At 39.2% G+C, this 15,494-nt stretch overlaps 1 protein-coding gene across 3 annotated transcripts in view; it reads right to left on the reverse strand.

Annotated features, from left to right (window-relative positions):
- Nucleotides 1–15,494, reverse strand: part of MPPED2 (metallophosphoesterase domain containing 2) — a 276,881-nt gene that overhangs the window by 175,143 nt on the left and 86,244 nt on the right. For 2 of the 3 annotated variants that reach the window (XM_061356578.1, XM_061356579.1), the window contains exons 5-7: nt 7,480–7,595; nt 5,890–6,003; nt 1,234–2,668 (exon numbers count right to left, since the gene is read on the reverse strand). In XM_061356578.1, coding sequence (XP_061212562.1) covers nt 2,550–2,668; nt 5,890–6,003; nt 7,480–7,595 — 349 coding nt within the window. In that variant the 3' untranslated portion in view covers nt 1,234–2,549. Of the gene's footprint in view, nt 1–1,233; nt 2,669–5,889; nt 6,004–7,479; nt 7,596–15,494 lie in introns of those variants that run through there. The other variant, XM_061356580.1, reaches the window with a different exon arrangement.

Below are 15,494 nucleotides of genomic sequence, written 5' to 3' on the forward strand. Positions count from 1 at the left end.
GTGACAACAAACAACAGATTAAGTGGAAGATAATGATCTAAGGTGAGCTATATACGTGATTTCTACATGCTCTAAGAAAATGCTTTATCTGTGGAAGGACAGACATCTTAAATGTACCCATGTTCTTTGCCAGTAAACAGCTGTTGTTGCCAAAACCAATTCCCTAGTCTTCCCATTGTACGCTGAAAAATTCTAAAAGACAGATCCTGCACTTACATCTAAAATGAAGGACTGGTATTCGGTGGTGACTTTTTTTCCCTTTAGCTCAACTGATAAAATAACCAGCACTGTGAGCAAAGCAGGGTGGATATCCTGACTACTCCATACGACAAGTCCACCTGAAATCAAGAACCAGATTTAAGAGGTACAGGAGCTTCCTTCCCAGAAAAGACTTTTGGTATAGTAGGCTTATCCATCTGAAAATTTCAGCTGAACTCCATAGTTATGTTTAATGCACACTGCATCAAAATACACAAGCAGCAGTCCTCTATGCAGCACTCTGACACCAAAGCCTAGAATTTCTTTACAACCTTTGTATCAAAATAATGTCAAGAGTTAATAACCTGCTAAGATAAATGGGAACACTCAGTGGCTCTCCAGGTCTTGTTTCAGGTTACTACTACTGCCTCATCTTCTCATGTTTGAATCTGGACTTTCACAGCCATAACTTACTTTAGAACAAGATGCTGTTGTTATGTACTTAACTGTACTGCATCAATAACAGCAGGTCCTGTTGGGTTTGTCATTCTACTGGCATAGACTGCTCCTCTGCCATTCTCTCACTGATCCTGCTGTAGCTACAAACTGACAACAGATCCAGATAAAAAGTGATAGATTTAATCTATGACTGTTAATTTCTTAATCCACAGTGGATGAGCACAAGGCACCTGCAGCTCACTACTAATGACCAAGTGAGGAAGTACAAAGGTTACTGCCTAATCAATTTTTCCTCATGTCATCTGGAATAGCACCCTACAAGGCTTAACTGCACAAACTTGGTTGCACTGAATTACAACATCTGAAGAAAAAAATCTCTTCTGTCTAAAAGGAATGGAAAGATGGATGGCAGAGAAACGGAAGGGAAAGTCTGAGTGCTTTATCGACCCAACTGACATCCTATGAATGGTAAGCAATAAAAATTTATTGAGAAATAGAAAAGTTCTTACTTACCCTTATTACTGCCCCCCAGCTGTTAATGCCACAGAAAAATGCAGGATTCCCTTAACCCACATATTTAAAAATCTTGCAATTTTATTTGCATATAAAGGCCGCTAGATATAATGTCACAATAAATTTAAAGAAACAACTGCTTTTCTAAATTCCATTAACAAGGTAACATAAAACAGAACAAAGCTCAATAGCATTTACAGTGGTAGAACAGAAATACCTATCTGCAACAATATTTTGTGCTAGTGAGATTGCATTTACACACAGTGCAAAATAAGAAAAAGGAAATAAAAAGACAAGAAGAATATTTAAATATAAAGGACAACTAAGCCTTATTTTAGTTAGGCTTGATTGTATCCATTTGACTCTATACATGCCTGAACTACGACAAAGATTTAACTCGGGCTCTTGAAGGCCCTGAGCACTTGGAAAATGTGTCACATCCTTCATAATTTAGATGTGCTGTACAGCATAATTTTGTAGATGCTATACTGGCAATATTAAATCCTAGCTTAGTTATAATGCACAAAAAATACATATATATATAAATTCATATTTAAAAGGAGTCCGCATTTACATTAATTTTTTTTTACTGCATGAAATACCTGCTCTTTGCAGCTTTCACCCCCAGTCTTTTAAAGCTAAAATAATTTAAAAATAAACAATAAAAGGTAGATAGCACATAGAGGCTGTGGCTATCTGTCAGTCTTTAACGTATAAAGCAGGTAGAAACAAACAACTCAGAAGTCTATTTACCCCTTGCTGCATTCTACTGTTAACAGAAACAAGTTTCAGTACATGTAAATGTATCAAGAGGTAAATGGCCCCCAAAATACTGTTTGTGCCACTAAAAAAAATTGATATAAATGGAGATGAAAAGCTAACATTTAGACCTAGGGAAAAAAAGAAGACACTTAAAAAAACCCCGACAATAACATAAGTTGTGCAAATTTGGGTGTTTTTAAATGCTGCCTATTTTTTAGCTTATAATATAATAGCAAAATAAGGTCTCTCACTTCTTAAAAGAAAGCTTGGCTGTCCTTTTGAGAACACTATAACAATTTACAATGGCAAATTTAGTGGGAAAAAAAAAAAACCAAAATTGATTTTACAAATTCACAATGCCTCATAAATTCAAAATGAACGCTGCATTTCCAAAAAGCACAACCTCTAACTTTTCTTGGTTTTTTTTTTTTGTACCAGCAATTTACAAAAAACAGTGATAAAACCAAAACCCCCAAACCCACCCCAAAACAAAAACCCCACCGTTCCCCCAAATTCTCCTCCCACAATTTTGAAATAAGCATGTAACAGAATGTAAGTTTTATAATTAGAAAATGGCAGTTTATAGACCTTCCCAGTTCCAAATGTGCAGTAGTGCTTCATGATCCTTGAGGGGTTGGAAGGTCAAATATAATTGGGGGGTTGGTTGGTTGAAAGCTGACTGTACACGTTGAAGCATTGATGTACGTTGTGTAACCGTCTGTCATAATGCCATAACCTGTAGGGAGAACGTGTCACACTTACTGCAATATAAACAAGTGATACTGCCCGTGGGCAGCTGCACTGAGAGCTTGTTGTGGGATCAATGCTCTGGAATAAAATTAAATTAATCCCTCCAAAATGAAAGCTGCCACAAAGGCTTGATTGAAAAAAAATAAAAGCCACACTGTACTGTATTTGAAATATGAGCTGATGCTTTTGGTTTATGTTCGAACTTCTTTCCCCAGTGGAAAATCCTCTGTTGCAACTGCATCAGAAACAAAGACAAAACCACACACGTACTTTTTCTAATTACCTAATTAGCGAGCTGGAGTCTGTATGCCTGTAATGCATGTATAAGAAAAAGACCCATCAGGAGCAAAAGCTTTAGGAGGAACTCGGATTTTGCCTGCAAAAACCTCTCTCTGTGCAATGAACCCCATGCTAGTGCTTATCATGGAGCTCCTCATCGCAGGACTGCCAAGATGGTGATCATGTTGGCTTGTGAAATCTCAGAAATTCATTAACAGGTTAAAAATATACACACATACATATTTACTATACATATACTATGCATATATCTGGTTCTTTATACACACGCACATGTATGTATATGTTATCTACCAGTGAAATTCATGATTAAGGAATCTGCTGCTATAAATACAACAGAGCACGAGAGAGAGGTCAATGGATGACCTCTAGTTTCAGCAGAAAATTGAGGTGAAGGTTAAACAGATGACTGCTTTTTATTAGGAAGGGATCTTGGTAATTCATTCCCAAACAAAAAGAAAAAAAAAAGCAAGAAGTAAATATTAATTACAGGTTTTTCAGCATGCCAAGGACTCCTCAGTAACACCATGGCATCAGTTTTAGGAGGGTAAAGACTGCTCTCAGCCTTCTGAATATCTGGCCAGCAATGCCCTTGTTGCATGTGTCTAAGGAACCAGCAGCAATGCTGGTTCTCTGCTGGCCTCTATCTTGTCTCCCACTTGCTGCACAGGAATAGGATGTAACAGAGGGTTGTGCAGTCTAGTAATTTTGGGCAAGTAGAGAAAACTATAGTGAGCCATAAACTCAGTTACACCTGAGCCTTAATTCAGCAAATGTGATGTGAGAAAACGAATTAACATAAGTACAAAGATACTGAGATGGCAGAAGCAATCCTCTTACAGAGATTCTCTCATGGGTAAGGAGATAGGGACTCCCATTCCACCAGTGTGAAAGGTGAGCAAAGATTTGCCATTATTTTCAACTGACATCCACAAAAAGCAAACAAAGATAGGAAAAAATCTAGGAAGAATTTGGCACCAAATGTACTTAAAAATATAAATAAATGTAAATAATAAAACCAGCTTTACGTAGGAAGAGAACTTCCCATCACAAACCCATGGGGGAAAATGTTTTTCTTTTAAACCATAATGATACAGCACAGATCACCGCTGCCTGAAAGCTAAGATAAACGCAGCTACCCACAGTGTCTATCAGAAAGAATAATCACTTCAGAATTTCTGCACTATCTGCCTGTATTACTTTATTTATTTAGACTAGCAATTTTGATTTAGATCATCTCATGGTGGGAAAAATCTTGCTCATGGTTGTTCCTGCTTATTAATCAAGAAAAATGCCTGCATCACCAAAATGTGTGGATAATCTCTTGTTGATCTAATGGAATGTGGCGGATGTTCATCTCAGCTGGAGTTGGAGAAGAATTAACTGCACTGCAAGATAATGCTTTTATCACTTGCCTTTGTCTTTCTGTATTGAAACAAGCCATTCTTATGTCTTCTGTGTAAGCATCAAGTGGAATTTTAACTTTTTTGTTAGTATTCTTGTAAGAATTTATATGAATGTTCGCTTTTAATATGTACTGCCACCTTTACTATGAGATTTAAATTACGGTGCTACCTGGTTCCTTGGTGCTTCCTCATGATAATGATCTTGTACATTAAAATACCTTACTCTCCCATTACTTAACACTATTAGAACTACAAGTTTTATTGCCCAATTTGCCTGTGAAGGCTGTAGACAACTTTCATGTTTTAGCTGCAAGTCTTCCTGTATTCATTTATTCTTATATGCAAGGAATAATATTTATACAAAATATCTGGTCTTTTTCTGGGTGCATTTTAAAACTGCTACTCGCCACTATACTTAAGGTCATTACAATCTCTTTATTTACATATACCAGTTATGAAATTCATTGTATCAAGTCACATGGGCTTCAGAAAAACCAACACCATTAGTTGAGAAACTGTCCTTTTTTAAGTCCTCCAAATCTTTAAGCCTATGGAGAACCTAGTTAGAGTCAGTGGAAAAACCTCCAAGGGGGACAATATAAAGCATTTAATGTGTAATTTTGAATTCTAGGGTCACAAAGTCTTACATGCTCTCCCAGGCAGAATTCCTAGTATTTGTCTCTCAGCCATATGAAAGCTACAAAACTGTATTAAATATTTAAGTATCTCCTAAATGTATTTAATATCTTAGTCTCTTCCAATGCCACAAGCAGTTCATTGCTTCAAAGCTTCACGCTCTGCCTGATCTGCTACTGACAGTGGGGTAATACCTCTTCTAAAATGAGACTGTTGGAAGGTAACTTCCACAGTACAAACTGTATTACAGGATGCTTTTAGAAATGTATGCAAAGTGAGTTCTGGCAATGTCCCCTCCTGATGTCTGACTCAAGATGACCTCCTTTTTGCTTTTCTTTATACATAGAAGGAGGTGAGCTGAGACACTAAGTTGTTTCAATTTTCTTTTTTTAACCTAGCACCTTTCTTGGCTCCTGTACTTGGAATAATGGGGATAATTTTCATTTTGGCTTGCAAGTGTGGGGAATTTCATCTGTTTCCCTAACCAAGTTTGTCAAAATTTAAATTGCTTTCAAATAACCTGTAGAGAACAACCTTTGCACAGTAAAAGATGTAGGTGACTAAACGTAGTGCAAGTTCCTGAAACAGTCTGTTTTAATTCTGGCACAAATTTACAAAGTGCTGTGGCTGCTGTCATGTCACTCTATTCCCTCTCTACTTTAGCCCAGTATGCCATTATCACAGAACCACAGAATAGTTAGGGTTGGAAAGAACCTTAAGATCACCTAGTTCCAGCCCACCTGCCATGGGCAGGGATGCCTCACAGTATATCATGTCACTCAAAGCTCCATCCTTTGCAGTATACCATCAAAATGTGCTGCTTTGAGCTCAGCCTGAGAAGGAAGAGGGGAGTAGAGCTGCTCCTTACCTTCATGAATCCCACCAAAGACATGGAGTTTGGGCCTCACTCGCCTTTGCACCGTGTTCAGCAGCTCCACACAACCCACTCTCTGCAGCTCCTTTGGAACCCAATCTCGAAAACCTGATGGCAAATGCAATGAATGCTATTAATTTTATCTATTCAGGTGAGGTTTCATGTAGTCTTTCAGGAAGTCATAATTCACAGAAGGTTTATTACATTATCTGTAGTCATAACCTCTCCATTAAAGCACACAATGGCTTTTAAGAAATGTTTCACTGTCACTTCGTCTTCCTTAAGATTTCCTCTCTCCATCTGCATTAATATTTTTCTGGATGTGATTTTTTTTTTTTTTTTAACTATGGGTTTAAACTCATCTTTCACCTTGAAACCCTGGGACATTTATTCCCGGCACTGCTAGAGATTTTTCTTCCCTTTCCCCTTACAGCAGTCAGCTTTTCAAGCCAGCTACATGGTTACTCCAGAAATGAAACACCTCAGGAAGATCTACATCCCCATACCTCTGACACACCAACAATTTAAAATACACTCTCCCACAACTTCCAGAGGACCCCAGTCTGCAAGTTGTCAGGTTACTTATGAGCCCCAGTCACCAACAAGGAGCAATGTAGCAAAATAGCTTCCAACAAGCTAGTAAGTGGCTATGCTGTCCCTCAGTTCTACCGGTAATAAAGAAAAATGCACAAAACTTGACATCAGTTATTACAGAAGACTGCTGCCTAGGCTAGCAGTGGTAAGGATCAACAGGGCAAGATGAATGAGGAGGAGTAAACGGGAAATCAGGAGCCACATCCAACTACATCATCATTCTACTGACTTTAGAGTAATTACACCCTGTGCCAATTTTAAAACAGGTAGTAAAAACATGTTGTGGCGTCAACTTGACTGAATTATGGAATGAGCAGAAAGTCCAGTTACAGCTCTACCTCCCTTAATATTTATATTTAAATATAAATAATAAATATTTCAGTTGGTTCTGCAACAACTGAGCTTCTGACTTTTATAAATATGGCTTATCAGGATAAGAAATGTTAGTAAAGTTTCATGGGTGCTATTTTTAAATGGGTTGCTCATCTATCTGCTCTGAATTGGTTTCATACAGAAATGCTGTGATGCTGCAGACACTAATGAGTGCTTTAATTGAACAAGTGTACTTAAATTTTTGTTTTGATGGAGATTATGAACTTCAATTTGAAAAAGTTGGCCACTGTACTTTACCTACAGACACAAATCAGGCATTAGTGCGTAAAAGGATGGGGCCAAGGTCTCAGCCAGCATGATAATATTGGCAAGATATTATTATAAAATAAAAAGTCAAACTAATGGGTATGGAGTCAGATTTTTGATCTTCGTAGCTTGAGTCTAACAAAAAAGTTAGTTTTTATTAAGAAAACACCTGGAAGCTCAACAGATCTGCTAAACCTTACCAACACTTTACTCTTCCATCAGAAAAGCTTTTTAATTCAGAGTTTTGAGGCAGGAGTGATTGCAATACAGCTTACAGCATTATTAATTTTGCTTATTTTGAAAGTAAAAATCCTATGCAAAGAAATCACACACAGCCTTTGTTTCACTTACCAAGGGGAGGTCCATGTGTCATTAGTAGATCAATTCCCTCAGGAATAAGGTTCCACTTGTCTAGCAAAGACTGACCTCTGGGTAGGTTAAAGCCCCATCCATTAAACCATGGTGTCCTTTGGGGGAAAATAAGATGAACTGCATCAGTATAAAATCAAAAATTCTTCCCTTCTCCCATTTTTCTGCATTAATTCAGAGATTACTTGGAGACAGCCTTTTCGAAGGGGATGCCTTCAGTACAAACTGGCTCAAATACATATGTACACTAATCTGTATGTTTGAATTTAGATTAATATTCTACACTCTTTTTATATGTCAGGAGTATTCGGCCCTGGGGGTGTTTTACTCACTAGGTAGAAAAGGAAAAATAGTTAAAATAACAATCTAAAAAATCTAAAGCCTTTCTTCAAAGTTTGGGGAAGTTCACATGTAAGAATTCCTTCCTTACGTTACTTACCCTCCCCCCCCCCCCCCCAGAAAAAAGGCAAAAAACCTCAGTTTTTGGAGACAAGACTCAGTTTCTCACTTCACAGGGCTGGGCAGCATTTCCACAGGAAGCCTGTACGGTGCAGTGGGTAAAAGCCTCATTTGTACTGCGATGTTCCACTAAACTAAAACTTGCTCCTTTTAGCACTTTTAATGTTAGAACACCATCACATAAATTGGCTTTGCACTCCTGTGCCTCCTAAAGGTCTTCAACCACACCATGTTTAGCCTCACAACAATCTTTTTAAGAGATCTCATCATTTAAAATTAATTTAGTATTTCTTAAGGAAAACTGAGATCATCAGTCTCCTCCACCATAGCACAGCATTGTTTCAAGACATATCACAGAATCACAGACTGGTTTGGGTTGGAAGGGACCTTAAAGCTCATCTAGTTCCAAACCCCCTGCCATGGGCAGGGACACCTTCCACTAGACCATATGATTTAGCTATCACCTAATATCCATCAACCTAACCATGTAGTGATGACAAGCAAACCTGCTACGAGTACTTTTCAAGGTGTAACAGCCAAGTTGAATAATTCTGATGCAGCTGAGTTATAATAAAGCCTTTCATTATCAGGTAGCTACACAGAGCAACTGTTCTGAAGAGATACCGCAATATTTATATACATTACTAACAACTTTCTACAGCCTGTTAGTATTGTACTAATTTAAAGAGGTTTTTATGCATGATATGTTTTCCTAGAGCTCAGGCAACAGATATAAACTTAATTTTCTAGGCAGAACACTCCTGTCCTAGCCCTACTCATCTGCGGGCAACAAAATTTGCAGGGAAAACCCAACCAGAAACCAACCTTAAAAAAAAAAAGCATACGTTAAGAAGAGAGTGTTACATCATCTCATTACACATAATCTGCCTCCAGTACCATCTTAATGATGTATTTTTTTCCAGCCTCAAATACGCATTTAAATGGAAAACTCCTGCTGAGATTACATCTCCAATTTTATTTTATTTTTGTAATTAAAGTATTTTGTTTTCCAGAGACAATAATTTGACCAATGAAGATTATACCCAGTTGTATGCACAGTCATTGAATCCCTGACAATCAGCAGGATGGGAAAACAGCAGGTCCTGCTGATATATGAGCAGGAAGGTCACAACTAATAGACATATCCCATATAGTCCTACCGAACTACTAACTACACCCCACACAGGAATTTAAGATAGCAGACTCCCTGGATGCTGGATAGATGCTAAGAAAAGATGAGAAAAATTAGATGTTAAACATTTCATGTGTGCTATGAGCTCCTCATGTGAACAGCAATGAAACTTCACCTATAAAAGCTCCTATGTTGTAAATAAAGCCACTGTACCTCACAGGAGGTTTGCATGCAACTTAATTGAAACTGAAGCATGTGTCTTATCTTTAACTAAATCACAAGTGTTTCTGCTTTTCTATGATTGACCTTTCTGAACATGCATCTGAATGTCTTTTCCTGTAATGTTCCTAGGTTTTACCATATTGAGATTATTATAACCTTCAGGGCTGCAGTTTAAAGTTAAAATATGGTTTGGCCAAACTTTTAGCTGCTTAAAAAAAACAAACACACAGAACATAGGTTGAACTTTTCACTGTCAATTAATGATTCTTTCCCCACTTGCATTTCTTCTGCAGATAATACTGTAGTCACTACACCATAGTTAAACCTGAAACATAAAACCACACCTGTGATCTCGCTGGAGCTCTTTGGAGACTACAACCACAGAAAAACCTGGATTTGTCTGCAGGTTTTTTAGTTTATTTCTCCTGAAGCACTGGCAGAGGAGGAGGAGGGAAATCTGAGCTCCAATATTCTTCATTCACCAGCCTCTGTAATTAGCTGTGGCTAACAGGCACCACATGGGAATCCACTTCTAATAAAACTTTCAAGAAACCTTCCCCATTATGCAGCATGTGCACAGAAAAAGATGATCAAGTACTTCTTTAATATACTAAACATTTTCATACAAAATCAATAAATTAAGGAGAACAGGCATGACTGGAAGAACACCTGGATTACAGATTAGGTTTCAGACACTTAACACATGACTCTCATTGCACAAGCCAGAAAACCAAAAGGAGAGAGGACATGTTCAGAACATTACCAAGATGAAGAACACCTTTATAGCATGGATTCAGGTTTAGATGAGATAACAAAGAAGGTCACCCGATGTTTGCACCATGCCATATTGCAGTGCAGACGAAACAGAGCCGATGTACTGTGAATCCCACAAGTGCACAACAGAATAGCTGTTCACCAACTCCAAATGTGGACAGGAAAGACAAAGCCTGCACTGTAAGCAGGTAGCATCCTATCAAGGGGTATCAGGTGTATTTCACTCCTCTTAGTGCCCCCCTTTTTGTGTAAGTAGGAGTTAGAGTCACTCTCAACTTCTAAATGATTTAGAGGGGGAAGAATTGTGCGTGCAGTTCTAAGCCTTCCACAACATATTCTAATGCTGATTACTTACTAAGAGAAACTACTTCCTACCTAGGAAGAAACATCTATAATGAACTTTGGCTGCACCCACACATGGTAAGCTGCAATCAGGTGCAAACAATTGGTAAAGGCCACCTAGTCATTAGCAACCATATTTATGATCTGACCTATTCTTCTTTCCTATGAAGCTCTCAGGAAGACTTCAGTTAACTCCTAAAACCATTCATTTTTACATGAACATTTCATTTTTGAGTAGCTGGATAAGAAAGAAAAGCTATTAGCTGATGAGTAATGCCAGAAGGGAGATGTAGATGTAAAAATCACAGGGATTAGTAATGCGAGATTACATATGATTTTGGTCATTGTACGTTTGATGGACCAGAACACATCCTCATACCTGATGTTCAGCACGACGCCACAACATCCCTCATGTGCTATCAAACCCTCACAATAACACTTGATCCCCAGCTCACCTGACAGCTCAGCCCTCCCCTGACTGCAAAGCTTCCTTATCACTTAGGGATAGCAGTTATGCTGGCACCAGATGTCATACACGGAATATCCTTATGAAAGGCAGACACCTGGCCCATCCTTAATTCTCTTCTGTTCCTCATTTCTAGGCAGGAATTCCCTGAGATCCCCCTCCACCTGGTGTTTTGGAAAGCACATTTTCTGCAATTAAAAGAATGTTTACGCCGTAAACTGTGTGTTACCTTCACACCTTGTGCTACAAGAGACAAAGACATCACTTGACAGAATACCAAGAAGGAGGATATCTCCAGCTTCACAACAAAATTCACTCTCCTTTTGCAGGTGCTTTGGGAGAACACACAAATCCATCTGCTTTTTGCAGCAGACAGATGCCTCTTCAGCAGGTGATCGGATTTCCCTTCTCCCAGGTAACTCTATGGGCTTACTATTTTATTATTACATTAAGGGGGGAAAAAAGAGCATTATTCTATGACACAAAATCACTACCACTCCTTGCTGTGTACACATCAGAAGCAACACCAACACATGGGTAAACAGGAGATGCAAAGCCCTGGCAAAGTTCATCTGGGTAATACAGAAATTACAACTCCTTCTGAACTTTAATATTTTTAAAAGATGGCACCTCCTACTACCTACTTTCATCTCTGCTCTGGCTCATGAATTTAACTACCTGATCCTCAGAGTTCAGCAGCTCAAAAGGTAAATGTACAATGAGACCTCTTAGGTTCAGGTTTTCCTTTTACCTCCACCAGTAAATCCATTTACTTCAATAGTTGCTTCTAAACAGGATTAGAAGAAATGAATTATCTCACGGGTTTTTAATCCCATGTATTCATTAGTTTTTAAGGCTACCCAGTCTTTAGGAAAGCTTTCATTTTATCCTTAATCCAATGAGTAAAGTGGGCAGGAAGCAAAAACCTGTCTGTTTCCTTCCAAGGGAGGGAGTGTCTCAAAGGCATCACAGCAGGAAGCACTTCTACACAACTAATAACAATAATGAAATGCTCTTTATTTTCCTCAGCATTCAAACTGAACACACAGACCTGGCTCAGGAGGGAAAGAGTTCCATTAGCAGAACAAAAAATGGGGGACTCCTAAACTTGCTCCGCTACAGACTTACCCCCAAAGTATTTGCTCCAGTCCCAGAGGAAGGCTGCAGGGGGACTAGCAGAGAACAAACCACAAAAGGAGGGGGGAAAACAAAGAAGTGACCTTTGCGCCCAGAAAAGCAAAGCCTTTCAATCCTCCTCTCTCTGCCCGACACCGGTGTTTGCCCGGGCAGAGCAGCACACACGTGCCTGTCACTGTGCAGTCAATGGACAGAGTGTGCCTCCTGGGAATACATAACAAGGGGCTGCGGCATGGGGCCAGTGAGAAGGGGAAGGGGGAGAGGGTGTGTAAGCCTGGAAACAAAAGGCTGAATAGGGTAAGTGTACCACATACTAGGGAAGAACATTTTAGAAGGTAAGAGCTTCTATAAAGTCTCTGAAACTTGGCTTCAGTGCTACAAAAAAGCTTTTTTGGGTGGTATTTTTTTTTAAGCTCTTTCTTACAGTAAATATTCAAATGCTGTCTCATAATGTAGCAATCAGGACATTTTAAAGGCTAAGTGATTTCCTAACTGCTCATTATATATCATGTTGTGATACCAGTAAAAGGCAGAGAGAGTCTGGTGACTTGAGCTGTCTTTCATTCCCACTAGCATTTACCCACTGTGCCTCAGTGTCCCATTTAGAAAGTGAGGACAATAATACACAGCCAAAAGAAGCATCACAGGGTCTGGTTCCTTGGGATTTTGCTTACCCTGCATCTTTAAACAGCTGAAGCTCTCACAAAAGTGGGTTACCAGTACTGTCATTATTTTAGCAGTGTTACTGCATGTATCTCCTTATTACTGACCTGCAAAGAAGTCAGCAAGTCTCTAAAACATACTTCTGCTACTTTTACAGTGTTAACAAAACCTCAAGACTCAGCAGCTGTTAGATTTGGTTTGGTTTTGGTGTTTTGTTGTTTTTGTTTTGCTTTCTTTGTTTTGGGGGGCGTGGGGGGAGTGTTGGGTTTTTTTGGGGTTGTTTCTCCCCTCCCCCAGGTTTTCTCCCTCTCTTTCAACTTACATACTACAACCTCTAAACACTTGCTGGTTGTCTAAATGAAAGAACTTTGCTGAGAAACACAATTCCCTCCCATCAATGGTGTTTGGAGGGAGAGCCCACACCGTGTGTTTTCACTGTGAAGCAGTCCTCCACAATGAAAAGCTGCAGCAACCACCTCACCACCACGAGTCACGTGTGAGCTGGTACACTCCTTGCACCAAGCTGTTCTCAATTCCTACCTCAGACTGTATAAACTCATCAGTGGAAGTTTTATTTAAGCTTCTGACAGATAGACATCTATGCTTGGATCCATGAGAGGTACAAAAGAAAAAGCTGACATTCAGCACGTTCCATGGATGTGCTGATCTGGACCAGATGGTCACCTAAACCAGGGAGAGATACAAAGGTAAGCAGAGCTTTAGCCAGCCATATGGCTAGAAAATGGTATGTGGTAAGAACTACCTCCTCCATCTTGAAGTTCTTTCAGTATCTGCACATCTCTGCTTTGCTGCCTCCAGGCTGCCCCAGCTGTTACTGACAAGTTACTGAGCTTTGGTCTAAAGCCTACTACCCCAACAGATACATTTCAGTACTTGGTTTCTCTGATTGCCTGTACAAATCACTGGCATCTTCTATCCTGTGCCTTGAAGGCTTAGTGATGCATTTTGGCAGAGGAATGCCCATTCAGTTCACATGTTTTGTGCTAACAATAATACCAGATACACCAAAGACAGTATTTAAGACCACCAATGTTCTCTGGGGAGGACATTTTGTTTTGGTTTCTTTTTTTCTTTTTTTTTAAGAAAACAGAAGTTGGGTGAACAAACACATAAAAATACATTAGGGATAAAGAAACATGTGCACAACAGAGCAGATGGGCAGAAGATTATAAAATGTTGGTAACATCATGGAGGATAACAAGACAGAGGACAGCAGGATGCAGAGCACAGAGCTCCCTGAGAACAGGGGTAAACAATACTCAGCAAAGCAGAGGAGAGGACAGTACCTTGAAGCTACTGGATGCTGAGAAGGAGAGGAAGGGATTCGAAGTTCTCAAGTTTATGACTCTGGCAACCTTTGCTTGAGTATCTGAACTGCTCATCAAAGAGGAAATTTCCTCCAAACCTTCTGAGGTTTTCCAATCCCTAACTGTACTGCAATTATTTTATTTAGGGCTTTTCTTAATGAGATCTGGGAGATATTTTAATATCCAAAAAATATGAAAATAATTCAAACTTGACTCAAGGGCTAATTTCATTCTACTTTTATAAAAGGAGAGAATTACAAAAGCCTACTACTAGAACCAAGTATCAGCCCTTATGTATTTCTGTGCTGTGTATAGTTAAGGATGGTTTGAAGGACAGACCTGGTCTAAGTTAGCACCAGCTTCAGAAGGGTCCACACACTACATGAGTTTCCCTGTATGGTGATGGGAGTGCTGTGACAGCAACTCAGGCCTGCAAAGTACCATGCTGCACTGATTTGCAGAGCCACTTCTCATTCCAGAGTGGTCACATTCTCCCATTCATTCCTATATTGCATCCCTGTGTAGGGTATATGCACCCTTCAAGTGTCAAAGGATGCTGCAGTACTGAAAAGAGAATGAATGCCTCTACTTGTTATGGTAGAGATTAGAGACAATCACAGAATATCTATCTAGAGGAAGAGCTCTCTGTTGTGGAAGCTCACCACAACATAAACAGAATGTCCATTCTGAGGGACAGGCTGGGGGGAAGAGGAAACAAAAGGATAAAAACCAAAAATCAAAAAAAAAAAAAAAGAGAGAGAGAGGCTGGTTGAAATCTTTCAGTTTTGCTCAACATCTGTGTATGCCAGATGATGCTTGAATGCTTGGCTTCTTCTGGTAAACATGATCATAACAGCCTAGTTGTGTTACATCTTAAATTGGTTTCCTACATGCCTCTTAAGATCCACGCAGGAAATAGACAAAGCTTCCATCCCAGGTAGATCTGTAAGAGGATTTGACTAGTAACTGTTTCTGCAATGACAACACAAATTAAAGTAGAGCAAAAGCAAAAGGGAAGTGAAGGCCTCTCCCCCAACACATACTGATTTGTATGTATTTTCAATCCACTGGAGTAGTGTGTGTGTTTCATGTGTAAAGAAGCAAAATCTGTACAGGTGTAAATACATCCAGTAGCTTTTGTTGAATATTTCTTATAGGTATAAAAACAGCATTTGGGAAATTACCTGTGAAAGTCAGTATAACAAATAAAGCACTCAGCAGAAGTTATGCCTGCCTACTCTATTGGTGAATTTGGTTCCTGCTCCTAAGGAACAGCCTCTAGAAACTTCATCTTTTTGAATGCTACTTTAAACAGAGTTATTTAGCATCGCTAGGGAGTCTCTGTAGTTCCTCCAAAAGCCTAAGTTGGTCAGAGAAAGAAACAACATGATGCTTTATTCATTAACAGATGCTGAAGCCACAAACCAGAGGAATTCCAGGTGTATTTTTATGTAGTGTTTCAGCACCTTTACAT

The sequence above is a fragment of the Neopsephotus bourkii genome, unplaced genomic scaffold, assembly GCF_033783945.1.
Source record: "Neopsephotus bourkii isolate Nb327-2 ecotype Australia unplaced genomic scaffold, CSIRO-AGI_Nbou_v1 NB_860, whole genome shotgun sequence".
Lineage (NCBI taxonomy): Eukaryota > Metazoa > Chordata > Aves > Psittaciformes > Psittacidae > Neopsephotus > Neopsephotus bourkii.